Below are 26,360 nucleotides of genomic sequence, written 5' to 3'. Positions count from 1 at the left end.
CTAATCAATAAATATTTACCTATTAATAATCTAAGATTAATTGTTGCTCACAAACACAAATGGGCAGACACCAAATTAATGTCAGAAACAACTCTGGTCTCATCAGATACTTTATTCTTAAACAGGAAAAATATTTTATAAAGCTTTCAAATCCACAAGTTTATGAGTAAAATGAAAGCTCTTAGCCTATTTCTCTCTTTTTTATCTGTGGTTTAGATTCTTATCTACAACAACAACAACAATAACAAATCAGTGTTCCTTCAAATTGCAATAATTAAAATTGGTTTTTATGACAAGGATTTAAAATCCAGAAATAAGATTATAATATGTTTTTACAGGAAAATGATTGTATTTATAACGTACACCATCACAGATTTTCTCCACATGTGCAATGTTAACAGTAGTTTAACTGCGGAGCTTTTTCTATCCCATTCATATTTATTATTTGACTAGAAGCAACTCAAACTGAGAAACCCATAAAATCAACCACTTTGGTGAAGACAGACCTTCCAGTGAAACCCTAGGTTCGTGAAAGAGCCACATGCAAGCCCAGCTTGCCAAATCAAATGGGCTTGTTCACCTTCTTGTTGGGCTCACTTCTCTGACTACATTCTGCTATCTGCATTTGACCTCCAGATGATGTGACTTCTTTAATTCAAACGTGTAACTTTGCTAAAAATAAGATAGCATTGCTGCACAGGCTATAAATAACTAGAAATTATATGCTTTCTCTAGTCTGTTTGTACTAGCACTGAAGAACCCTACACTTGTTGTGATGAATAGTCTCTGTAGGTAGACAAGAAAATAGAGCTGCCAAAATTACTTCACCCTCCTGCGTGTCATGGAAAGGTGTCATGATCCCAAATACACTACAAGTAGTGGGAGAATATTACTGCAGAAGAGAAAATTATGAGATTTTCAAGGTATCTTTGGGAGAGCTGAGGACACAAGAACTTCACGAAGATAAAAAAGAAATTTATATATTTCTTTTCTTTTTTTAAAGATTTTATTTATTTATTTGAGAGAGAGAATGAGATAGAGCATGAGAGGGGGGAGGGTCAGAGGGAGAAGCAGACTCCCCGCAGAGCAGGGAGCCTGATGCGGGACCCGATCCCGGGACTCCAGGATCATGACCTGAGCCCAAGGCAGTCGCTTAACCAACTGAGCCACCCAGGCGCCCAAATTTATATATTTCTTAAAGATTTTATTTATTTGAGAGAGAGCGAGCACACGCATGTGCGGGCAGAGGGAGAGAGAGCACAGAGCCCAATGTGGGGCTCGATCTCACAACAGTGAGATCACAACCTCAGCTGAAATCAAGAGTCAGACACTTACTCAACTGAGCCACCCGAGCCCCTCATGAAAATAAATTTATCAAATAATGCTCATTTCCGTTAATTAGTAAGAATGGAAAAATATAATTCTTTTACATGTTAAAATGATATAAAATGAATTTTTTTTTATAAAGGGGGGAAAAGATATTTATTGAGGCATGCCATATTCACTGCATTTAGAAAAAAAGTTTTTAGTTTTCTTCTTCTTTCTATTTTCTATATTCTTAAAATGCACTCTGAACTTTAAATGTAAGTTTTCTAACCTAAAAAACAGAATCAAATCCTTGGCTGTGTGGAGTGCAGTGCATAGCCACAATATCATTTATGTTTCAAAGCTGGTCCTGACACGTTTGACGGCTCTCATGGCCTCATTTTCTCCTACGTATAAAGGATATGAAGAAAATTCCCACAAAGTGCTCCTGAGAAAAATAAATGATCCGTGAAAATGGCTGGTAAACTGCAGCCTGCCACGAAGATCAATATATTATTAATCCTACAGTGTAATACCCAGTTTTCTCTGGTCCTCTATGTCTACTCACTTGTCATACTTTTGATGTTGTTAGAAAAAAAATGCTTTGTCACGATCACGGGAAATACGTTGATTGTAGTAATAAACCCCCCACATCCTTCAAAAGTTATATATAAAGTGAATGAATTTGAATCTTATGGTGGCCATTAAAAAAAACTATGGTTGGTGATGAAATTGTTTGTAAATTACATAATTCTCTATTATTTATCTTTTTAAATTTTATTTATCTTTTAAAGATTTTTTTAAAGATTTATTTATTTTAAAGATTTTATTTATTTATTTGAGAGAGAGAGAGAGAACAGGAGCAGGGGCAGAGGGAGAGGGAGAAGGAGAAGTAGACTCTATGCTGAGCAGGGAGCCCGATGCGGGGCTTGATCCCAGGACCCTGGGATCATGACTTGAGCCGAAAGCAGATGCTTAATTGACTGTGCTACCCAGGCGCCCCCAAGATTTTTTTATTTTAGAGAGAGAGAGAGTGTGAGCACGTGCACATGCACAGAGCAGAGGTGGAGGGAAAAGGAGAGAAGCATGCTGCTTGCTGAGTGTGGAGCCCAGCATGAGGCTCAATCTCACGACTCATGAGGTCATGACCTGAGCAGAAATCAAAAGTCGGGACACTCAACCAACTGAGCCACCCAGGTTCCACTTATTTTTTTTTTTAGAAAGATCGATTTGGAGACCAGTTTTTTTTTTTTTTTTTTAGGATAAGATAAATAAATGCTAATTTTCATTATATACCTGAACTACAACTGAAAATGTATCTCTTTTTCCAACAACTATAAGCTTCAATAGCGTGTGTGTGTGTGTGTGTGTGTGTGTGTGTGTGTGTGTCACCCCTAACCTAACAATGCATTAATCTATTTTTGGATATAATCCACATTTTAAAATAAATATTTGTGTGTTTAACACCACATTTTAAAACCAAGCTAGACTGATAACGCCAAGTGGAATCATCACAAAACAAAGACATTCTAAGATTGGTTGATGCAAGATTTCTTCAGATGAATCTTCTTCTACAACCTTATGATAAAACCCGAAGTCGGGCACTTCTGTCCCAGGAGTGTGCATTCAGGGAGAGGAAGAAGAGGTGGTTAGGAAATCTAGAGGTGCTCTTTCACTTCCTAAGGCTTCACGTGTGTCTTAACAACACACAGCTGAAGCCTGTGCATACACATTAGTCTATGGAGTTAGTACAATGCATGCATATTATGTATTTTTCTGGGATACGAGTCACTTACACATATGTGGCCTCTCGTTAAACTGTGGCATCTTGACAGCTTTAGGAAATAAAACAGTGATGCCAACTAAAACACAGTAATATTATATATACGATACATAATAGAACCACATTAAATTGAAAAAAAAAAAGATCAGAAATAGAAGTTTAGTCAATGCTCTTAGCCTGGCATCTGAAGTTGTCTGGCAAAACTGGACATAATTACAAAGCAAAGCAACGGAAATAAACATTTTATTGAAAGACAGGTGATGGAGACACACAAAACCATGCAAAGAAGGTGATGATGCTGGAGTTATAATCCAGCCGTGCACTGTATTATGTCCTCCCCCCCAGCCCCCTCCAGTGAATGACAACGTACGTTTAACAGCATCTTTGGGAAGAGGTTCCTGGGTGGTCTTGAGTAAACTTTGGGACACTATGGAGAAAATAAGAGAACATAACTAAAAACAAAAATAGAAACATGGGAATGATGGTTGAAACTTACATGATTCCACTGACCAAAGGGAAAAACAAAAACAAAAACAAAAACACTGAATGAAAAACAAAACTAAACAAATACCCTGAGGCTGGGCCCCAGCAGGGAACCAAAGTAAACATAAACATGAGAGATCTATTTCCACAGTAATACCTTAGAGTGCTGGGTATTTGGTCTCCAACAGCACTTCCAAGTAACCTGTGGAGAATTTCCTGCTCCCATTCTCCCTCCTTAGTGCCAAGCGTTGCCAATTCCCAAGGAGCCACTCCGATCATCCATTCATAGGGCACCTCCAGCTCATAGCTCGGGCCACGTGTTGAGTTTTACTGTCCACTTAGATCTGCCCACTCTTCTGACCTTCAGCCTCTTGCGTTTGCTTTCTTGATACATTATTCTATAACCTACCTCCCCTTCTGAAACTAAATATGGACTGCCTGGCTGATCCATTACACCTTTGTTGGGAGTCTCTACCTTTGGTAAACCTCTCAGCAAAAGGCATGCCATCCAGGGCATCTCCTGACCTGTGGTGCCCACAGCTCGCTCCCAGACTGAGTCAAATCAGACTGATGAAGTGGAGACGGTGTGTGTACGGGCAGTAGTAGTGTTTTGGGGGGCGGGGGAATAATTTCTAACTCGAGGCAAATTCCTCACTGTCAATAATTCTTAAACACCCTCTTTCTTATTACGTGTGCATGCGTGCATGCACACGCACACACAATTTATATTCCAAAAAATAAATCCACCTCAGGGAAATGGAGAAAAAAAGTTGGAAATTGGCCAAGAAATCTCCCTCAGCAGCTAAGCCACTTAGAATCTCTGTAACAAAAGTCCTTTGTTCAAGAGGCTCCAGGCAACAGAATCCCCCATTGTGTTCCACGTTACCTGACCTAATTAACTTATTTGAAACAGGAGTCTTTTGAGCTAGATGCTACCATCATCCAATGGCAGCCAGAAAAGAAGCCCTTGGGGTTACCAATTCCTACACCTGTTCTCACACATGATAGAAATGGAGTCATCCCTCACCCAGACCAACAGGAACTGTTCCATTAGATTCCACTTAGATACTGGGCTTCACAATAGAAGGTCTTAATGGGTGCAGGTCCTTTTGTTGTTTAGTGTAAGCCCATGATCACAGCGGAAAACAATTTATATAATCCTTAGGAATCCCAGGCAGGAAATGGTAGCTGTCACCCTCACAAGAGCAAGGGAGAAAAGGCAGGAGTCTCTCAAAAAGGAGAGTTGCACAGTTACAAACACATACATACTGAATTTAATCTTAATTTCTCAAGCTGAGTAATTATTTCTTGAGTAGTTCAAATCTCCTACTCATGAACAATAGTAAATAAATAAAATTGGGACTTTCATATGGAAGGCTGTTGACAAGAAGAGAAGTCCCCTTTGTCTGGTTCACTACCTCCTGAGTGCTACCTCTGTGGAAAAAGTTTCATCTTACTTTTGAGTCACTGTCACTTTATTTATTTATTCCCCAGAGTTATGAAGAGCTGAAGGTTCGAGAGAAAAGGCTTTGAAAATTATACTCCCCGAGTCTCTTGTCATTCAAGGTTTCTAACGTTAAGTGAAGAGTATTCTTCTGCTTCCAAGAGAAGACACTAAAAATCAATATTGCAACCGGCCCAGTGAGAGCTCAGAGGCCACTGGGGCCTTTCTATCCTCCGACATTTGAAGTGCATATGCTCAATTCAATCACACTCTCTGCCACCACAATCAAAGTCACATGTTACAAAATAACTTAAAGGTTATTACTCATCACAACAATCCGCCTTGCCAGGGCAACCGAAGCTGCATCAGCCAGGCTTCTGGTGGGTAAGCCTTGTTTGCACACGTACTGCTCATGCACAGACCCGAACACAAAGATGCACAGACACACACACACATAGACATTTGCAGAAAATAGCTGAGAAGACAAAACAGCGACTCCAGCTTGGCTTAAAGAGAGGCACTCAAAAGAAGTCCCTAGAGACTGCAAGACGAATGCACCACAGCTAGAAGAAGAACACATCCAGGGCCATGCTTTATTAGAGAAAGACAGAGGTGTGTGCTCAGGGGGGAACAGATGGGAGGAGACGCCGGGCAATTAGAGAAGTGGACAGAAAACGTGGTTAGTGGTAGCAACAGACCCGTTCCCAAGGACCAGGAAAACCAGTCTGTTACAGAGAGCGGAGTCAGTGGCGAGAAAGACGAAAGGTGGCCAGGCTCGAGGAAGGTCCACTTACTGACGCTGCCACACACGGCCATGCAGTACTCCTCTGTGTCAAAGTTGTTTCGGTTGCCGCCACATCCGCCGTAAAAGAACGGGGCGCACTTCCCTTCGGTCACATCAAAGTACCAGCGGGAGATCATTGCTCGGCATGGCCCCGTCTCGGCCTGTTCAGAGCACACCTCTAATCAGAGGAGACGTGGGGAACCACATTTAGCATGAAAAGGTACCAGCTCGCGGTTCATGCACATGTTTACTTATGCATCAGTCCTCCCTGGGGGTGACATGGGCTGGGATTATTAGGCAGATTCTGCCCAACATTTCAATCACCTATCAGGACTTTGGAATGACCTCTGAAACAGAGCCGTGCATGCTCACCTGGTTTAATGAGCGTAGCTTAGTAGTAGTAAAAGGATTCCAGCTGGAGGTGAACATTATCTTTTAGCCGCTTTTAGATTAATAGTAAATGCCCCAAAGTGTCTGTACATCGAAATATTTCTTCACTCTAACAAATAAACTTTTCTTCTAGAATAACCTCAAGTCAGCTTTAAAGGTAAAAGGATCGTGTCTACTTTTGATGTAAAAAACGTACCCTCTCACAAACATCTGATTGTTTTCCTTCAAGAAGGACAGCCTTGCCTCAGAGTGTAAAATAATTACACGTATTTTGAATTTGATCCAGTTTGCAGAGAACCAGCCTGTCCACTGACCGTATTTGAAAACATATGTAACATCTGTAAATGTGACTGACAGACGATTATACTAACTTTAGTTAAATACAATTTTTGATTTTTCATTTATCTGTCCTTTGGGCAAAAATGTCACAAACAATAAAACATCGTCAACCAGCTCTAATTTGTTAATACATACCGTGTACCGTTTTACCTTAAAGCACATCTTACCTGTCAACACACTTTGCCACCCTCCCCAAGATCAGTGCCACGATCACTGATTGATCCAAGTGTAATAACCTCTCTGTTTCCATTTGTAAAGTTATGGTGATTAGAAAAGGAACTCTTCCTCCCATGTGTATTCCATTTTTGTTAGAAGTAAAATAATTCTCCCTCTGAGTTTCTGTCTTGCCCTAACTAGGCTTATAGAGAAACTGTGGATGCCTGAGCCCACACAGATGTCTTGTTTATTAGGTTTTCCTATCATACCAAGAAAAAGCATCCTTCTCAAAATCAAAACTCAGAGCTTCCAAATTAGGAATATTCAACAATATTCCTCTGTTCAGTCCTTTAATCATTCACTCAAAGACAAAGATCCATACCGTCTATGTAAATGAGAACTACTGTTGAACCTCCCTATACACCACTTATTGCTCTTTCCAATTGAGACTGAGGTGGTGGCAAAACCAGGAGCTACCACCACCATGATGACATCGACGGTCAGCGTGGGGCTCAGAAGGTGGATGTGCAGGCGAAAAGCCGGTGTACCGGATATCCAAGGTGGTTCTGGTGCTCTTTAGTTGGTTTTCAGGTGGACGTATCTGGCTCCAGGAGCATCAGCGCTTAAGGTCACCCATCTCTAATGTTTTCTCATTCAGTACCGCTGCTTTAGAAGTCCATCCTTGCCAAGCCATGATGTATTTTCAGTTTGTTTTCTGCACAGAGCTCTCCTGTACGATGAGAATCTGCCAACCCATTCACACAAGCTCCCCATCCATTTGTGCAAGTTATCTCCCATAAAGTAAAGGACTGGTAGTCATATTTATAAAGGACAAAATAAGTTTTGGGAGTGGGGAAGAGCCTGATCACCTCTCAGTTACTGACAAAGCAGCTTCCGGGCTGTAGAGCTAAAAGCCACACGCCCCAGAGGTGGGCTCCCTGCAAACCACAGCCATCAGCTGTCTCCACTCCTGGACCTTAACGACTCTCTCCCCCCCAGCTTTGAGAAACACCTTTACAGGCTCTCTCGTATTTCCCTCACCAATCTGCACATGTTTATGTGACAGGCTCTTTCTTGTTGCAAAGATGTGGTAATATTCATCATTCATCCCTTCCTCAGGCTGTACTCATTGCAACAAGACTGCCAGGCAACGAATGGTGTCTTCTGAGCCTACACTGTGGGTGAAGTTGGCCCTGGAGTTGCCAGAGGCTGCTGCTGGCAAGAAAGGTACAGGGTGTCACAGGACCATCGGCAACAAAACCCATCGTGCCTCAACAACTCACCGAGGTCCTCACATTTTATAGGTCTTAGTACCAAGTACGTGTGGTCTTGTACTCGTCTGCTGCAGGCCCCACAGTGACCATCACGGCTGTGCAGGGGCAGGAACCTGTCTCTACAGCATCTGCTGTGTACTAAATAAAAGTGAGAGAATTTGGGGTAGGGGGAAAAGTGAAGTCATGGGATAAAAGAATGCTGATCAAAGGACAGGATCCGTGATAGATATTTCCCTTTGTGTGTCACCTCGTAATTACTTCTGACCAAGGCAAAACCTCCCAGTCTGGAACTCAAACAGCATTTTAATATAGTGCCGTTTTCTTATACCTCAAGTGAAACATTTTATTTCATTCATTTAATTTTTCTTCTGCCTTGTTCAAAAATGGCTATGAAAACCCTCTGTATCGGGGAGTACCCACATGGGAGCCTCCAGAACAGGGGTACGAATGGCTCTCTGTCACTTTGCAACCTCTCAAAGACAAGGACTCTGTCCGGCTGGTTCTGATCTGCTGACGTGGAGGAGTGCATTCCAGCTGGCTTGAACCAGAGCAAGCAGGCAGGAGAGAAAGGGTAGCTCGTAATCCCGCCAATCTTCAGCACCGCTGTTCTACCATGGAGCTGACTTCTCCCAACTTTCCTTCTGGCTAGGACTCGGACATCAACTTCCTCAAGTACTAGGGTACTTGAGGGACTCAGTGGGAAATTATTTACAATACCATACCTTCTAGGACTGTAATCCCCCTAAAACAGAATCCACCTAAAAATTAAAACTGCAGTTTTCTTTTCTCCACCTTCATTTTCTTCTCAAAATGTAAAATAATAAGTAAAAAGACACATTTTAAAGCCATTCAAATTCCAATCCACCTTCATTTCTATTCAAAGTAAATCTTCCATACCATAATGAAGAGAACTTGCCCAGAATAAAAGCAGGGATCTTTCTCAGAATGCTTAAAGTCAGACAGAAATATTGGCCCAGACTTACATAGACAACTAAGGAACGATGATCTTTGTTTATTCATATTTAATTCTTAAACTTCTAAGATCACAAATAGGTTTCTCAGTATTCATCTAGCTGAATTCTGCTGGCAGGGAATGCTTAATCTCTTCTTTTAGAATAGCTCTATCCACGCTTTAAGACAAGAGACCATTTAATAAACTGAAATACGAGTATACACAAAGCATATGAGCTTACATGCTTAAAAACCAGCTCTATGCATTTTATATCTTTGTAACGTAGGCCCTTGCCAAGACCTGGGCTGGTTTCAACACTAAATTCCATTTTCTAAAAATCAATAATATACAAATACAATATAGGAGCAAAGCTGGAGCTCCCTAATATAAAATGATTAGGCAGTCCACTGTCCAAAAAATAACGCCTTAACCACAAAAAATTAACTCTAAATAGATGTCAAATTGAAGTAAACTTTATTGTGGACAACCAAACTTAGAGAATTTTATACTTTATAAAAATCTCAGCATGAAGACAGCTGTGAAAGTAGCAGCTAGGATGAGGGGAAAATCACCACTTTCCAATGTACAATATTATAATGCCTCCTTAAAAAGCAAGATTAATGGGTGCCTGGCTGGCTCAGCTGGTTGAGCATCAATTCTTGATCTCAGGGTCATGAGTTTGAGCCCCACACTGGGTGTGGAGCCTACTTAAAAAATTAACAAGTAATGTAAAAAGTGTTTAAAAAAATAAATAAAAAGCAAAATTAATAAATTAACAAATAATTAGCTTTAAATAAAGCACTAACTAAAGAATAATTTTAGAATAATGCAAGGCTTTGTATTATTCGTTTTTAATAACTAAATTTCAATTATTCTGACTACTGGTATATGTGAAAATAAAACCAGTATTGTATGGAATGTATAAGGTTTAAATTTACAAATTCTGAGAAAACAATCACTTGAATAATCCTAGAAGACTCTTTTATAGAAAGCTAGAAATTATATATTCTGATATTGTAAAGAAACAAAAAAAATTATGTAGAAGAGTTTCTTCATATGCTGCAAGAATATATGCAGAATTAAAGTTCAGATATAGTACAAATATACCTATTTTCCTCGAGCTAAAAATTACATACCTTGAAATTTTATTTTTTTTAAGTAGTCTCCACGCTCAGCGTGGAGCCCAATGTGGGGCTTGAACTCACAAGCCTGAGATCAAGACCTGAGCTGAGATCAAGAGTTGGATGCTTAACTAACTGAGCCACCCAGATACTCCCATATCTTGAAAATTTAGAGTACAAAGGGCAAATATAAGAAGACAAATACAGTCTGACTTTGTAATAAATCACTTGTTTAATGTTAACCGTAAAATAAAAGCAATGACAGAAATATTAAAATCTACTAAATACGCTTATCCTTAATTTTTCCAGTAAGTGTCGACTGATCTGCCTAATCACTCAATTAATAATGAATATGGCCAGTTTCAACGCAGTTTATAATAACTACTTTTCAGCCTAATTAAGTTATTCCTGCAATTCTAAATATTACTATGGGGTGCAACTTCGTGATCCTAAGTTATTAGAACACATCTCATATTCTGTTGAATAAAGTAGACAGATTTGTGTTTAACTGCTAAGTAAAATTTTAAAAAGGCAACATACCAGAAAAACAATGATTAAGAGTGTATTTTTTGCAACAACAGATACATGTACTTTTAACTAAAAGGAAATTTTATAATGTGCTTGCAAATATTATCAAGTAGCCATCAGAAAACCTGTCCAATAGAAAATAATTCTGATCAGGGCAATAAATGACCAGATATTTATTACCTAGTAATTGTATTTCATGAAATAAAGGCATATAAAAATAGGTAAACAAGCTTGGGCCAAAAGTCTTATAACAAATCTCACTTAAGCCCCAAATATGGTTTGGACTATGTAAACAAGTGATGGAACAGCTGTGTGTGGTCATGAAATCACTGACTCAGTAAGAAACGACGGGTGACAAGGTATCTGTAGTTGGCGAGCCTGTTAACTGAAGTGTGTTGATTCTCTGAGTCTACCTCATGCATCTGTCATTCCAATCATACCTGACCCAATTCTCCCATCTCCCCATGATGAAAAAGTCTTTATAAAATGCCACTCGAAGGAGATCCACTTGTAAGGGTTTAGACTCATGGGTACTCTCATGGTGGCGGTTCTGGCCGCATCCAAAGAAGGGCACCACTATGACTTTTCCTGATTTCTTTGTTTCCTGTTATGCGAATAAACTTGTTTTTCATGGAGCTGTGTGGTTAGAGCAACATGGTATTATAAGAAGCTCCAAACTCTGAATAAGATAAGAAGAGGTCATGTCCTCTGCTGGAAATAAGGCAAAGTGATTTTTCTTAGTGACGGAGAGGCAGGGTATACTGGCAAACTGATTATCTCCGGGGGGGGTGGGGGGGGGAGTGTGATTTATAATGTTCAATGATTAACATGGTGTAAATATTCCCACCCTTGGTATTTCAAGATATCGTTGGTTGTGGCTCACAAAATTCCTGTATAATCACCTTTTACAGGCTAGCAGGAGTTATCTACCCTGCACCAGTGAGAGGAATTATAATAAAGGCACAAGTGAAACTAGTCACAACTGCCTATGTAGGAAGATAGTAAGAGTCTTCTAATTTGCTTGGTCTTGAGAGCTGAATTTTTACAAATTTGCTCAGTGGGAAGACACATCAGGGTTCTTTTACACTTGGTGACATTTGATAATATATTAAGAACACCCCCCCCATAGATAAGGATGGTTTTCCCTTTCAGTTTCTTATTCCCTGTCTCAATCTCCTACATCTGCAAGGTATGAGGGGCATGCAATGCTACTAGAAACTACCCCTCAAAGTGCAGTCCATGGATCAACGGGGCCAGCATACCTGGGTCTCAGGAGCCACTCCAGAGGTCTATCTCTGAATCTATGTTTAGCAAGTGCCTCAGTGGCTTGAATGGACATTAGTGTTTGAGAAAGCAGTGTGATAAACCCTTTTATGTGCAGCTGAAATGTCGAAACCAGATATGGAAGATTCAATCACTTTCTGAAATGACCGGAGGGGAAGGATGAATAAAAAAGAAGCATAGGTTTTTGTCTTATCAAGAGAAGTCCACGTATATTGGGGGAAAGAGGAATACAACATATTTTAGTAGAGGTATTAAGACTCAACTATGACCTATCTCAAAAACTTAATTTTAAGAGTTAGCCATACATATTTCTTTGACAGTTTCAATACTTGTGCCTTAAATCCAGTACCAACATAATCATTTTCTTACATACGTGTCTATGAAAACTTAGACTTCTCAGAAATCTGAATTTAAGTGATAACGTTCTTGTAACATGCCAGAACACCAGAAATAGTTATTATTTTTATTTAGAGAAATAAACAAAGAAGCAATGAAGGAGGCTTGAAATTTACTATCTTTTATCACCTCTCTGTCAAGAAAGAATTACATGGAGTTCCCGTTCTTGCAACAAAAAAGGATGCTTCTAGATAATGCCAGTCCTCGTTGGAGGACAATCCTGCTGTTCCATGACCTTTTTGGGGGGGAGACTGGGCGTGTCCACCTTGCCATTTTAGCTGGTCTCTTGTCACAGGACCCAGCAGGAAAGAATGGGCATCCTCCGGCTGAGAACATGTGTCCCTGATTGCTATAGGGACCCTCACTACCATCTGCTATTTTAAAATGGTGTACCAGGGGAGAGTGAACTGCTTTTGGAAGAATACAAAACAAAGCTGGGAAGGCAGTTTTGCTCCATCTCTCACTTCTTACATGGCAAATATGCATACGCAATATTTAAAAAAATATAAATTTTGTGCTTATTCGTCTCTAAGCTATGAAACGACATTTCATATCTTACCAGATACCTGTTTTTACCTGATAAATCAGTATTTATCATCTTTTTTGAGCATATGTTTTATTTATTCTTCTCAAACAAACAGAAATGTTCACTGGCTACCTACAGTGTGCAAAGCACTGACCTCAGTGTCACAGCCGACGTTAAGATGAGACACAGTCTCGCGGGGGTGTCTCCCCGCTCACATATTTAAAGCTGGACAGCACTGGAGATCCCTGTGTCATAGTCCAGGGGTTGCAACCAGAGAGATTCTGCCCCCATCCCCTCCCAGGGGACATCCAGCAAAGACTAGAAACATTTACAGTTGTCACAACCAGGGGGTGTTCCTGGCACGTGGTGGGAGGGATAGTGCTACTAAATATCCTAAAATGAACGGAATTGTACCATTGTACTGTACCGTATCAGGCTCAAAACACTGTTAACGCTGAGACTGAGAAACCTTGCCACAGTCCACGCAAACCCCAGAAGGACTCACGCTGCATTGTAGTAATTTTGCCCAATCCGGAGACTGAGGGCTAATGAGCAACAGTCGCCGACTGTTGCAGAAATCTTAACAACTACTATTAAATTCCAGAACAGCTTTAGTCATGAGATTGCCCAATGAGGGCCTTCCATGTTTCTCTAATGAAACATTAGGAATTCAAACTCACATGCAAGGAACACAAACTTCCTGTCCAGATTCTGTCATACTCTCATATTCGGCCTCAGAAATTATATCCAACAGGAACATAAAGTAAATTTAAGAAAAAGAGAGACAGCCCTCTTCTCATAGTTAAATACTTGAACAGTCTTACCATGATAAACGAAGCACAACGCACCTTTGACAAGTCTTCAGTTATAAACTCCTTTTACCATTTCAAGAGTCTCTCAAATTATTATTTAAATAAAAGTTTACTTATTCTTTTTTAGTAATCTCTACACCCAACGTGGGGCTCGAAATCACGACCCCGAGATCAAGAGTTGCATGTTCTTTTGACTGAGCCACAGCCAGGTGCCCCAATTTTTAAAATTTGGGCTTTTCTGAAGGGTTTTATTGAGCAACTTTTTGAGGTGAAATTCAGTCAGCCTCACCTTGCCTTGATTTCCTGCTCTTCTAACAAAATCCTAACGGGTCAGAGGTTGGAAGAGGTGGCTGGAAGCCAGCGATGAATTTTGAGAAGGGCAAAATAGTTGATGGCAGAGAGAAAGAGGTGTTTCGACTGTAACCCACCCTGCTTAAAAACTCCAGGAAGCATTTTTCTACAAGAGAACTACAGATTTCCATTAAAACCCACAATTCTGTTCCCTGCCTGTGGAATCTGAGCCCCTACTCAATGAGGCAAATGGACTGGCTAAAAAGGCATGCCTCTGAAAATGACATCAAGTCTAAGTGAATAATGAATTGTTCTCTCACTTGCTAGATTCTTTTATTACGTTTGTTTTTTATTTAATTGCAAATTCCATGTTGTATAGATATATGCAATTGTTGTGTCTGAAAAGCCCACAATTTGGAGTAAGAGCACTGGGGCATTTGTACATTTTTTGAACAGCAACTGATTTGGGGAAAAACATGAGAAAGACTAGTATTTTTTTTTTTTAAACTGGTTTCTGGACTTGAATTGGAATGAAATTATTTTTTATCTTTACAGATGTACACATAATTGCATTAAAATGCCTTTGGTTGATTATGTCCATTACTAGCACTGAGTCTTGAAACATGCGGTGTAGGAATGGAACGTGAAAAGTACAAGCCACGAGCAACACGGTATTATAAGATGCTCCAAACGTGAAATATCAAGCAAACGAAGTTCAAAAGTATAATTTCCTATGTGGCCATGCAGGTCTTTGGGAATATCCCAAACCACTGATTTCTGCACTTTATGGTGTGCAAATTATATCTCAATAAATTTATTAAAAAATAGAGAACTATTTATGTATACACACAATTTTTTTTTTTTAAAGATTTTATTTATTTATTTGACAGAGAGAGACACAGCGAGAGAGGGAACACAAGCAGGGGGAGGAGTGGGAGAGGGAGAAGCAGGCTTCCCGCCGAGCAGGGAGCCCGATGCGGGGCTCGATCCCAGGACCCTGGGACCATGAGCTGAGCCGAAGGCAGACGCTTAACGACTGAGCCACCCAGGCGCCCTACACACAATTTTTTATATAGCTCTCCTCCTCACTCTTACATTTTAAGCAAACTACCTGACTGGGCTTTCTGAATTGGCACCACCTAGCTACATGAAATGAAGCGGTCAACGCCATGCTCGGTCTCTGTCAAAGCATGTTTCAAACACCTCAACATCAATGGCTATCATGCCGTGGGCACCATCAGGAACAGGCTGCCACCTGTCACATCTATGCCCAGTCACAACACGAGTTCTCTCAACATCGTTAGGAAGGATGCTACATTCTGGTCCAGGAACAGGGGTGTATCTTAGTGGCCCTTAGTCATAATACTGAGGGAAAGGCTTCTTCGAAAGGGAAGAGCCATTATCCCTTTGCCTTGTTCCCAAATACAAACTGGAGCTTTATTTTCATTTTTGGGCAGCACGCTGCTGTGAGGCCTTCAACAAGAGTATGTGAGCACATTTTTATGTTCCCAAGTTATGCTCAGTTTTCCCCCAAACCTGGTAAAAGGTTAAACACGAATGATAAGTAAGAATCCTATTAGTGAATCACAGGACACCTTGTTAAGTGTCACATCCATTACAGACAGGTAACAATGGAGATGTCAGCATTAGGCTAAGGTCTGGTTCCTCTACCCTGGAGATCGGTGCAAGCCACTCGGATTTATTTACAACAGTTCTCAAATTCCTTCTTTCTGGTGCTCTATAAACTGGCCAATCTTGATTCTTCTTGAAAAATCACTCACATGCCAAATTCTCATCAATGCCTTAGTTAAAACTGAGGCAGAGCACTCTCCTGCCTCTGTGCTACTGAAATGCCTTACCAGCCAGGTCGAAGAGACCTGTGTCTCTCCCCAGGAGGGAGTGTGCAGGAATGGCTGGGAGCAACATGACAGAGCTACCCTATTCATATCCCTGTGCCCCCGGGAACCAGGGCAATGCCCAGAACCTGAGTGTCTTGGCTGATGTTGGTGGAACATTCAGCAGTAAATCACATGGTGCTGCTCCCAGATTAATGAGGACCAGAGGGAGAAGAGAAATAATTTCATTCTGCAGAGTTCAGTCATTTGGCCCAAGGCAAACAACATTAGATCAAACTCTTTAACTTCATCATCATATACGATGCTTAAAGAGCCACGTGAATCAGTCTCTGTCCATTTAATAGATGAACTTCCAAGAGGTTCAAAATACCCGCAAGAAATGAAACACTATCTTGAAATGCAGTAGCATTTAATATTATCTGGGTTGAATTTTCAGCTAGACATAAAATTTAACTGCAGGTATTTTAATATACAATGTATATTCATAAAAAAATATTTTAACCAAGAAATCGAGTTTAGGTTTTTTTTTTTTTAATTTTTTTTTAAAGATTTTATTTATTTATTTGAGAGAGAGAATGAGATAGAGAGAGAGCATGAGAGGGGTGAGGGTCAGAGGGAGAAGGAGACTCCCTGCCGACCAGGGAGGCCGATGCGGGACTCGATCCTGGGACTCCAGGATCATGACCTGAGCCGAAGGTAGTCGCTTAACCAACTGAGCCACCCAGGCGCCCCTAGGTTGTTTTTCTTAACATGAATAAATAATCACCTCTATTATACCAATAGATATGGATACAGCACATTTATGCTTTTTATAATACAAAAAACCCAATCTGTTGTTTTACCTTTGGCATTCCTAATTAGTAGTGAACATTAGTTCTCTGAAAAATCGGAATAATGTTTACAGTCATGACAACTATGGCATATAGGTTAAATGAACACTTACTGTCTACCAGGAACTGCGCTAAGTGTTTCTCATAGATTACACTTCATTGAATCCTCACCAAATGATTAAAATGAGGTAAGTATTATTAAACCCCACTTTACAGAGGGAAGCAGTGGGATTTCAAGGTTATTTGACTGACACAAATTTACATGGTTAGGTGACAGAGCTGAGATTTGATTCTGGGCAGCCTGAGCTTTTAAAACAAACCAAACACAATGTGCCAGGCATTACAGTAAATGCTGAACATGGATCAGCTAACATAATTTGTTCAACAAACATGAACCGTCTTATCAGCATCTATACCATACACATGAAAAAATACTTAACCAAGGTTACTTAACTAGCCCAAGGCCATAAAATCATTAAAAATTCTCTCTTGAACACTCTACTAGTCTGCCTCTAACCAAAATAAAACTACTTTAATGAAATTAACCTGGTAGGGTAGTATCTGAAATATAAAAACTTCCTAATATTTTTTCTTTAATTTATTTGTTTGAGCGAGTGCAAGCATGTGGGTGGGGGAGGGGCAGAGGGAGAGGGAGAAAATCTCAAGGAGACTCCCCGCTGAGCGTGGAGCCCGTGTGGGGCCTCGATCTCATGACCCTGAGATCATGACCTGAGACACAACCAAAAGTCAGATGCTTAAATAACTGAGCCAGCCAGGTGCCCCTCCTAATATTTTTCTCATGACTCATATCAGGGGTTTTCTGTAAGGACCCAGATAGTAAATACTTCTAGCTTTGCAGGCCATACAGTGTCTCCTGCAACTACTCCATTCTGTCTCTGGAGCAAGAGAGCAGCTATGGACAATATGTAAACAAATGGGATTGGTTGTCTCCTAGTAAAACCTTTGTATTAGAAAACAGGTGACTGGCCATATATGGCCCATGGTCATAGACTGCTGACCCCTGATCATCATCATTATTATTTAAAAAACAATTCTCAAATTTAGGAAAGGCTCAGTGTGAGATAATAGTAAGATGAATATATGACTACAGCAAAGGAATACACATCTACCAGGGAGCACAAGTTAAACTGAACCAGTATGTGTCTGTAAACAAAAGGAAAAGGAAAAAGAAAACGTAGACATTAATGAAGTAGAAATAACCTGGCCCACTTGGATCTGAATGCTGGCTTCACCACCTCCCACCTTTGTGACCATGGACAGTTAAAAAAAAAAAAAAAAAAATTCTCCAGGCCTTAGCTGTAAAGGGAGAAATAAAATTTCTACCACACGGCACAGTTAGAAGGATTAGAAAATAGAAGTAACTGCCCTAGAGTGGTAGGCAAGTCCATCTCATAACATAGCTACCTCCTCACGACACTTTCCACAGTAGGAGTGCCTGCCTGGCTATCAGCAGGGGCACAGTGAATATTTGCTGAACAAATGAGCAGAAGGAAAAAACCAGACTAATTCTAGATGGAGAAAACAGGCTAGAATAAATCAAACATTAGTCATTTATTATAATACCAAAGTTTAATCAGAGTTTAGAATCCACGGTTGAGTCAGAAACTGCCCTGACATCTTGGATTATGAAGTGTTATCCCTTCTCGAATCACAGAAAATTAGGAGCAAGAATCTAATATACTGTTGTTTTACTCAAACTGGTATTGGTTTATTCCACTGGGTCAATATCCAAGTTTTCCTGAAGTACCCAAACCAATAAATCCTAAAGCCAGATGGCTGTAGTAGGGTGTTCACTTTTCCCCTTGGAATTGGTAACAGAGTGAGAACTGGTATCTTCCCACTTCAGCACCATTCATTCTAATACAATACAGTGGAAAATTTTATGACTGTGCCGGAACGTCCTATACTTTCCTTCCCTCTACCTATTTCTTTAAAATTTAAACAGGTTATAGAACGACTGAGTTTGTGTTATGAAGCACATTAAAGAATTGTATTAGTAGCAATATGCTGGTAATGAAGAAACAATTTTCTTATTAAATAGGGCTGTAAATCACATTTTCTCTTGGGCACTGAAACGTTAACATTGAAAACTAGATTGTGAGCCTCTTTTCAATATCTCTTCTTTGCAAGTCGCTTCTGATTTTTATTTTCAGCACGGGAGTAGGCTCCTTACAAGTCGAGTTTTACAAAGTCAGCAATCGGGTATGGCATTGCTGGGCTTCATCATCCGGGGAGAGTTAGCTGGGGGTACAGAAAACTCTCTGACATGGACCCAACACACCATAACATGTTTCTTTCCCAGAAAGCCTTGCCTCAATTACACTTCTGTCCATTTCAGGAGTCTTCCATGGGATGGATGGATTCCTATTAAAAGCTCTTCTAGAGACACCTGGATGGCCCAGTCGGTTAAGCATCTGCCTTCAGCTCAGTCCTGGGATCGAGTCCCGCATCAGGCTCCCTGCTCAACGAGGTGCCTGCTTCTCCCTCTGCCTGCTCTGCCTGCTGCTCCCCCTGCTTGTGCTCTCTCTCTCTCTGACAGATAAATAAATTAAAAATAAATAAATAAAAGCTCTTCTATTTCTAGCATTAACAGTTGGTACCGTAAATGACCACATGGTGTGTTTAGAAGGTCACTGTTACTGCTTTTCTTGCCATCAACATTAGTAACTTGTTATCTTTTAGGGCTAGCTTCTTAAAAACAAAACAAAACAAACAAAAAACCCCAAAAAACCCAACTCTCTAGCCTGGAGATTTTTTTTTTTTTTAATTTCTTTTAATTGCCTTTGCCTTTCTATAGAAAATACTGTAACCTATGTCCCTCTATGTTCTATTGTAGCTAATTAACACCACATTGAGAGAAAAACTCAAGCAAAAGAACTGGACTTATTTAGAACATAAGACCGTATTATCTCAAGAGAACTCTGCCTTGGTTTGGAATATCGGCCTAAGTTTATGTGGCATTTTCTCATGATACTGCATTAATTATGTTACTCCCTGTTCACCCATCCCCTCACAGCAGTAACATCATAACAAAATCTCTTCAATGCTTCTACCAGAAAAATCCTCAGCACATGGTAGGTCCTGAAGTGATCACCCTCAGCTGATGCTCATACTTTGCCAGCCTGGCACTGAAGTTCTCCACATTTTAGCCCCAACCTAATTTAGATGACCTTGTCTCCGAAACATGCCATGGACCTGCCTATGGCAAACCTGTGCTGCCATCTTGAGTTCCTCTAAAGAATGCTAGAATAAAATCCGTTGGTAGACCTACTACGAGCCCTTCTACTTCTAATTCAGATGCCATCTCCTTCTCTGTAGAGCCTTCTCTGATCCCTTACTCTTTGCAGTAGGCTCCAGGCTCAGACTTTTAAACACAGATGACTTTTGTGTTTCTTTGACTTAAATTTCCTACTAGATTTGAACATCCATGAGGGTCGGCTCTCCTGTGTGTTCTCATCTTGGGTCCACTAAGCCCAGCAAAGTGGCTTATACCAAAAAGGTGCTTCAGAAACGAGTGTTGAGTAAGTGGGCGTTGATTATGTAAACAGCTCTCTTGATGGAGATCACCAGGACTTCAGAGCCACTGTAGAATACCAGCTGCTGTGATCTGTAGTCACACATCCCGGAGCTTTCAAGAAGAGAAGCTCTGAAAAACCTGTCCTTTCCCTGCTAGGAAAATAGAAGCTAACAAGTTCATTTAACCACAGACGGTCCTAAGGGGCACATGAAACACACTCCGGGAAAGGATGCTTCGGGTATTGAAAAAAACCGTGGCTCAAACAAAACGTGCATCTCCTTAAATGGATACCTGCTTACACAAGCCTTTATGTGCTGAATGCAAGAAGAAGCTGTCATTAAGTAGGGAACGATAAAGTTAAACAGTCTATCTTCTACTCTATCTTGTAAAGAATATGTGACTCTTCCAGTGAATTTTTAAGTTAACTCTTGAGCGCTCAACTCGGAGTCATCTTGGTTTTAAAAGCTACAAGTTAAAGAAACACAGAACCTCAAACACACTAGTTTTAAGTGAAAGGAGCCAGACACAGATACCACGTATGACGCCACTTATATTAAATGTCTAGAAAAGGCAAATCTGTAGAGACATAAAGCGGACTGATTGTTGCTGAGGGCAGGCGGTGAGAACAAAGATGAACTGAACGGGTGTGAGGAATCTCACTGGGACGATGGAACTGTTCTAAGAACGGGTGTGAGGAATCTCACTGGGACGATGGAACGGGTGTGAGGAATCTCACTGGGACGATGATGATGGTTGCATAATTTAGTAAATTTATTAAAGCCTCTGTATTATACACTTATATACTGAAAATGAGTGAATTTCATATGTAAATTATACCTCAATGAAGGTATAAAAAGTGCAGTGAACGGAAGATAGTACAGTGATCATTAGAAATCTACTTAAGGCAGAGAAAGTAACCCATTTTAAGCTCCGATTTAACAACAGAACTGAACTCATCTTACCTTAATAAAAAGTGAGAGGAAGACTTACAATATTCTAACACGTGTGGACAGACTTTAAAAGTATCTGAATACATTAAAACTCCACCCATCTGTATTCACCCCGTCTAATTCTATGGCCATCTTTTACCATTTGCAAAACAAACGCCTAACCTTTAAGAAATGCAACCCAACAGTTCACTAGTTGCTATAATAACATTTGGTTGTTTCATGTAAACTCAATGCTTGCTTCTATTTCATGGAGACAAAAAAGGAAGTCTGTTAGTTCGTTCACGTCACAACATCCTCAACAGGAGCATTACTCAAACAGAAACACAAAGTCTTAAGATATTAACACCATATCTACCTCTCAAAGAAAGCACTGTCACTCCCCCCAGTAAAACAGTGTAAAGACAACACAAAAGTCATCCAGGTTAAATTTCCCAGCAAAAAGTAGTGTGACAACTCCCCAAATGTTGTTCTTCTTTAATGAAATTTAATTCCAACTATTCACTAAATCTCCACTAAGATTCATCTAAAACCTTCTACAAGGCAGGCCCTCTGCATGATGCTAGGTAAAAGCCCGTCCTTGCCTTCAAGGAGCTCATAGTCCAGGCGGCAAAGAGGCAACAGGTAGTAAGAGTGTAAGGAATACCCACGGCCAGGGGCGTACCAAGGAGGTCACCTAACCTGGCCTCTGCCAGAAGAGGCGGCAGCTGGGTAGGGAGGGTTTGCAGAACCGGTGGGGACATGCCAAGCAGCAAACACAAGGCACAGAATAGGCTGTAAATCAGGATGTCACGTTATCTGAAATGAACCGTTGGACAGCTTGTTAGACCCAAGAGGGTTTAACAAGCGTAAGACTTGTGACTCTGAATTTTATTTTTGGTGGGGGGAGGCCGTGGTGGTAGGCTGGAGAGAAATTTCAAACTCTGGTATGAAGCTTTCCTTTTCCCCAAACAGAGGCGATCCAAGTCAACAGTGAGTTACCTCGGACCACCTCTTCCACAGACTCCGTGGTGGTGGTGGTGGTCGTGGCGATGCTGGTGGTTCTCTCCGTGGCCTCTTCATAGGGTTCTTCTGCCTCTTCCTCTACCTCATCACCATCCTCGTCATCCTCGTCGTCCTCGGCTTCTTCTTCCTCAACATCAGCCACCTCCTCCTCCTCTGCTACTTCCACTACTTTGTCTTCGCTGGAGCAGGAAATAAAAATAACAGTAATAGTCATTTAAACAAATTTCAGGAAGAGGGGAGAGGAACCATCAGGTTTTTGGTAATTTGAGAGGGAATGTGGCATCAAAGAAAACACAGAGGGGCGCCTGGGTGGCTCAGTCGTTAAGCGTCTGCCTTCGGCTCAGGTCATGATCCCGGGATTCTGGGATCGAGCCCCGCATCGGGCTCCCTGCTCGGCGGGGAGCCTGCTTCTCCCTCCCCCACTCCCCCTGCTTATGTTCCCTCTCTCGCTGTGTCTCTCTCTGTCAAATAAATAAATAAAATTAAAAAAAAAAAAAAAAGAAAACACACATGCGAGACCTGAAGCCGGCCGGTCGAAGCAGGAATCCCAGCTCAGCAGATCTAGTGTTCTGTTTTTTTTTTTTTTCCTTAAGATTTTATTTATTTGAGAGAGAGCGAGTGAAAGAGAGAGCACGAGCGGAGGGGCCTAGGGAGAGGGAGAAGCAGGCTCCCTGCCGAGCAGGAAACCGGGTGCAGGACTCAATCCCAGGACCCTGCGATCATGACGACCTGCATCGAAGGCAGATGCTTACCAACGGAGCCACCCAGGTGCCCCAAGTCTATAATGTTTTACCCCTTCTTAGTTTACACAGTTGCAAAAAGGGTACACTGTGATTCCAATTATATGCTATTCTGGAAGAGGCAAAAATTAGGGAGACCATTAAAAAGATCAGTGGTTCCTGGGGGGTCAGGGTGAAAAAGGGAGGAATGAATAGGCAGAGCACAGGGGATTCGTAGAGCAGTGAAAAACTCTGTACGATACTCTAACAATGAACACAGGACACATGCATTTGTCAAAACCAACAGAACTGTACAAAACAAAAGTGAACTCTAATAACTAATGTATTGATATTGGATCAGATGTACCATTCTCATGAAAATGTTAACAACAGAGGAAATGTGGGGGTGGCCAGAGGGGGGGAGAGGGGGACACTCTGTACTTCCTGCTCAAATTTTCTGTAAACCTAAAGCTGCTCTAAAGAAATAAAGCCTATTAAACAGGATAGAGGAAGGAGGATACCCAAAGTGAATTTGCTGTATGCGGATGACTTCTCATAATGTATATGAAAATACCACACAGCATCTGCATGGTAGATACTCAATTAGTAAAGGTGGAAACTGGTTCAAATATTGCAATTCAAAGTTTCAACTGGATATGGACGAGGAAGAAAAAACTGGGGTGAATAAATCTGTACTATCCAGTGGTCAGAGATGCCTACTGAAACTATACAGCTGTGGTCCCTACTCTTGCTTCTTGCGTAAACACTGCAGATGAAGTATTTCAGTGCTTCTCAAATGTTAGCGATTATCAGAATCACTTGGAAGGGTTCCTGAAACACAGAGCACCAGACACCATCCCCCAGGGTTTCTGAATCAGCGGGTCTAGGATGGGGCCTGAGAATTTGCATTTCTAATAACTTCCTCTGTGATACTGATGCTGAAAGTCAGGGGGTGATATTCTCAGAACCATTAGAATATGCAATACTGGGAAGAATGGTAACAGATAGGCAGTAAATCACAGTACAACTGGGAAGGGGATCAGAAATAATACGTAGGGCATTAAATATGTAGATGCTGATGCACAGTGGTGAGTAATAAATCAGCACACGTGGATGGAGGAAGAGGGGTACATCTGGAACAAAATGAGAAAGCCCTAATAAGATATCCTTGTGGAAATTGTGTACCCGCAGTGCAGACATGGTCAAGAGCATCTGAAAGATGGTAAATGAGGATAGAAAGGTGTTAAATAGTAGAAGTATTTATCACACTCCATCTGGCCAGATAGGAGAAATACACGTTGCATCCTTGCTCAGATCACAGAAACAATAATGACAAAAGATCTAGATGTGGTGGAAGCCTGCAACCTACCAGAGCCTCTACCACGGGTCTCATCTGACAAGAAGCATCACAGGAGTAAGACCGAGGGCTGCCATGCTGACAGGTTTGCCCAGAAAAAAAGAAACAGGGGGGAATTATTACCCCACGGCTGACTCTCGCCTAGAAGGAGAAGGTCGTTGGGCAGTGTACAGGAAGTCAGATTTCAAACACGTTAGGGAACGGGAACAGTAGGATTCCATGGTGTGGGAACACAGAAAGGAAAAAGGCAAAAGAGGCTCCCACAAACTGAGCCAGAAGGACAGCCACAAGTAATTCTGTGGAGGATGAAAAAGAAAAAGATATGTAAGGAGATGGAATACAGCACTAGAAGGAATTCCTTTAATCGGATTAACCCATAATTTAAGGAAATTTTATAGATGTTCTATAGAAATGTGTCCCGCCTGACAAGTGGAACACCTTTCTAATTCTGATTAAATATGATGCAAGGATAATAAATGAACACCTCCAAAGAAGTTGAAGCATGTGGCTAGAGAAAAAGGAGGAACTTATTAAGCAGAATAACAGTAATCATAATTTATTAGTGTGTTAATAAATGAAGTGTAATACAGCAGACCCTAACCAGTTATTTTAACATTTCCATAAAAGACCAAGCAGAAAAAGAAGGGAAAATGTTGCCACTAATCAGATGGTATAAGCCTTCATCTGCTTCAAGATAAATGGGGCGCCATCGTTATTTCTTGATTACCTGAATTCCTGCACAGAAGTCTAACCAAGGCAACAATTCCGAAGAATGCTGAACTTAACAGTTGCTCACTTAGATGCTCCGAACTTTACCCGGTATCCTGCCTCATTTTTCTAGAGAATCTCAATGTCGTACTACTGTCCCACCAGCCAGTTTACTCTCTTCTATATTCAGTCAAATTACAGGCACCAATACTACGCGGTTCTCTAAATTAAGTAGAAAACTGAGGTAAAGCCAGGGAGAAAAATCAAACCAAACCAGTGTTCTCCTGAAGCCATGCAGTGTGCATGCCTGCTGTTTTGTGGGTCCCAGTATGTGATCTATGTGATCTGGGGAGAAGACAGCGCTGTGCTTCCAGGTGCGACAGTCACAACAGGACTGTGGGTACCCCCGGGAATCTCCCTCAACCTCCCGTTATGCCCCGACTGTTGCACCTAAGGCTCCAAACAGAAAACATGCCTGTGAGAAGAGCGGTGTTTCAAGTGATCGGCATCCTAGCAGGTGTCCAGCCACCAAAAAAAAAAAAAAAAAAGTGAAATATACACCCGTCATCCATCACTGCATCTGCCCGAGCAATTTACTAGCATAATAACAAGGAACAGAGATACATAATAGTTCAACTGGCTGAGGAATTAAATTACTTGGCTTAAGAGAACTCAGGTCCAGTTCTTATTACCATGGCTTTGATTTCTGGAATTTAATAATCTATTTGGACACAATTAAAACAGCAGCATGCAGTTACGTTTGTAATGATGCTCCATCTGCCCAAAGAATGCCAAACACACCAGCATCATGCTGCCAACCGCAGATTTCACAGACAGCAGGGAACACAGAAAAGGGGAGAGAAAACGGACTTTTCCACCAACTCTTCAACTGCTGGGCAGCTTTGTTCTGCGATGTGACTCCGGCGAACTGGTTTTGGAAAGCTGCTCGCAGTGCAAGAAAATGCCAAGGAGGGGCCAGCTGATGGAAGTGTGAGGCTGGGTGTCATAAAGTAATTTCCTTGTAAATAATCAAAGAACTCACAATAAAACAATCCCTTGGTAACACGGTGGAATATTCATATCACATTCACATGACTTAGTGTCTGTCAATTGATAGGAGACAGCTTTTATGGCCTTTGAAGTCCAATAATGAGAAACACTTCTAAAGAATGAGGGGAAAATACTGATCATCCTCAGGAGTATCTGACTTTAATAAGAAGGTTAAAGGGTCAAAGGGACATTTCTAGGAGGAAATAAATCACTGATAATGAAATTTTATGTGTCAGCACGCAAGAGTTTACTCTGATGAAGGATATGCTCCATCACAAAGGTGACTCTCCTTGTATTTCTAAATAAAGGCTGACCTTGACAGATTCCACTTGCCATTGCCTCCCTGATGTTCCCTTGAGATAGGGAAAGATTTGATTCACGTACCAGTTTTAATTCCTTTTTGTTTAAGTTACACAAAACAATTCACTATTTGCATTCTCTAAAAGAGCTGTATTTACTCTTTCATAGCATCTGCTAAAACT

General features: G+C 41.0%; 1 protein-coding gene across 8 annotated transcripts in view; it reads right to left on the bottom strand.

Annotated features, from left to right (window-relative positions):
* Positions 1-26,360, bottom strand: part of APP (amyloid beta precursor protein) — a 258,489-nt gene that overhangs the window by 96,083 nt on the left and 136,046 nt on the right. For 2 of the 8 annotated variants that reach the window (XM_064579840.1, XM_064579848.1), the window contains exons 6-9: positions 22,021-22,223; positions 5,810-5,977; positions 3,459-3,515; positions 3,102-3,140 (exon numbers count right to left, since the gene is read on the bottom strand). In XM_064579840.1, the coding sequence (XP_064435910.1) occupies positions 3,102-3,140; positions 3,459-3,515; positions 5,810-5,977; positions 22,021-22,223 (467 nt within the window). The remainder of the gene's footprint in view (positions 1-3,101; positions 3,141-3,458; positions 3,516-5,809; positions 5,978-22,020; positions 22,224-26,360) is intronic. The other 6 variants (XM_045902608.3, XM_045902609.3, XM_045902610.3 and 3 more) reach the window with 3 other exon arrangements.

Source organism: Mirounga angustirostris, unplaced genomic scaffold (genome assembly GCF_029215605.1).
Source record: "Mirounga angustirostris isolate CCGP_5_RB_7025 unplaced genomic scaffold, mMirAng1.0.hap1 SCAF_1, whole genome shotgun sequence".
Taxonomy (NCBI): domain Eukaryota; kingdom Metazoa; phylum Chordata; class Mammalia; order Carnivora; family Phocidae; genus Mirounga; species Mirounga angustirostris.
This window is presented reverse-complemented; position numbering and strand designations above follow the sequence as displayed.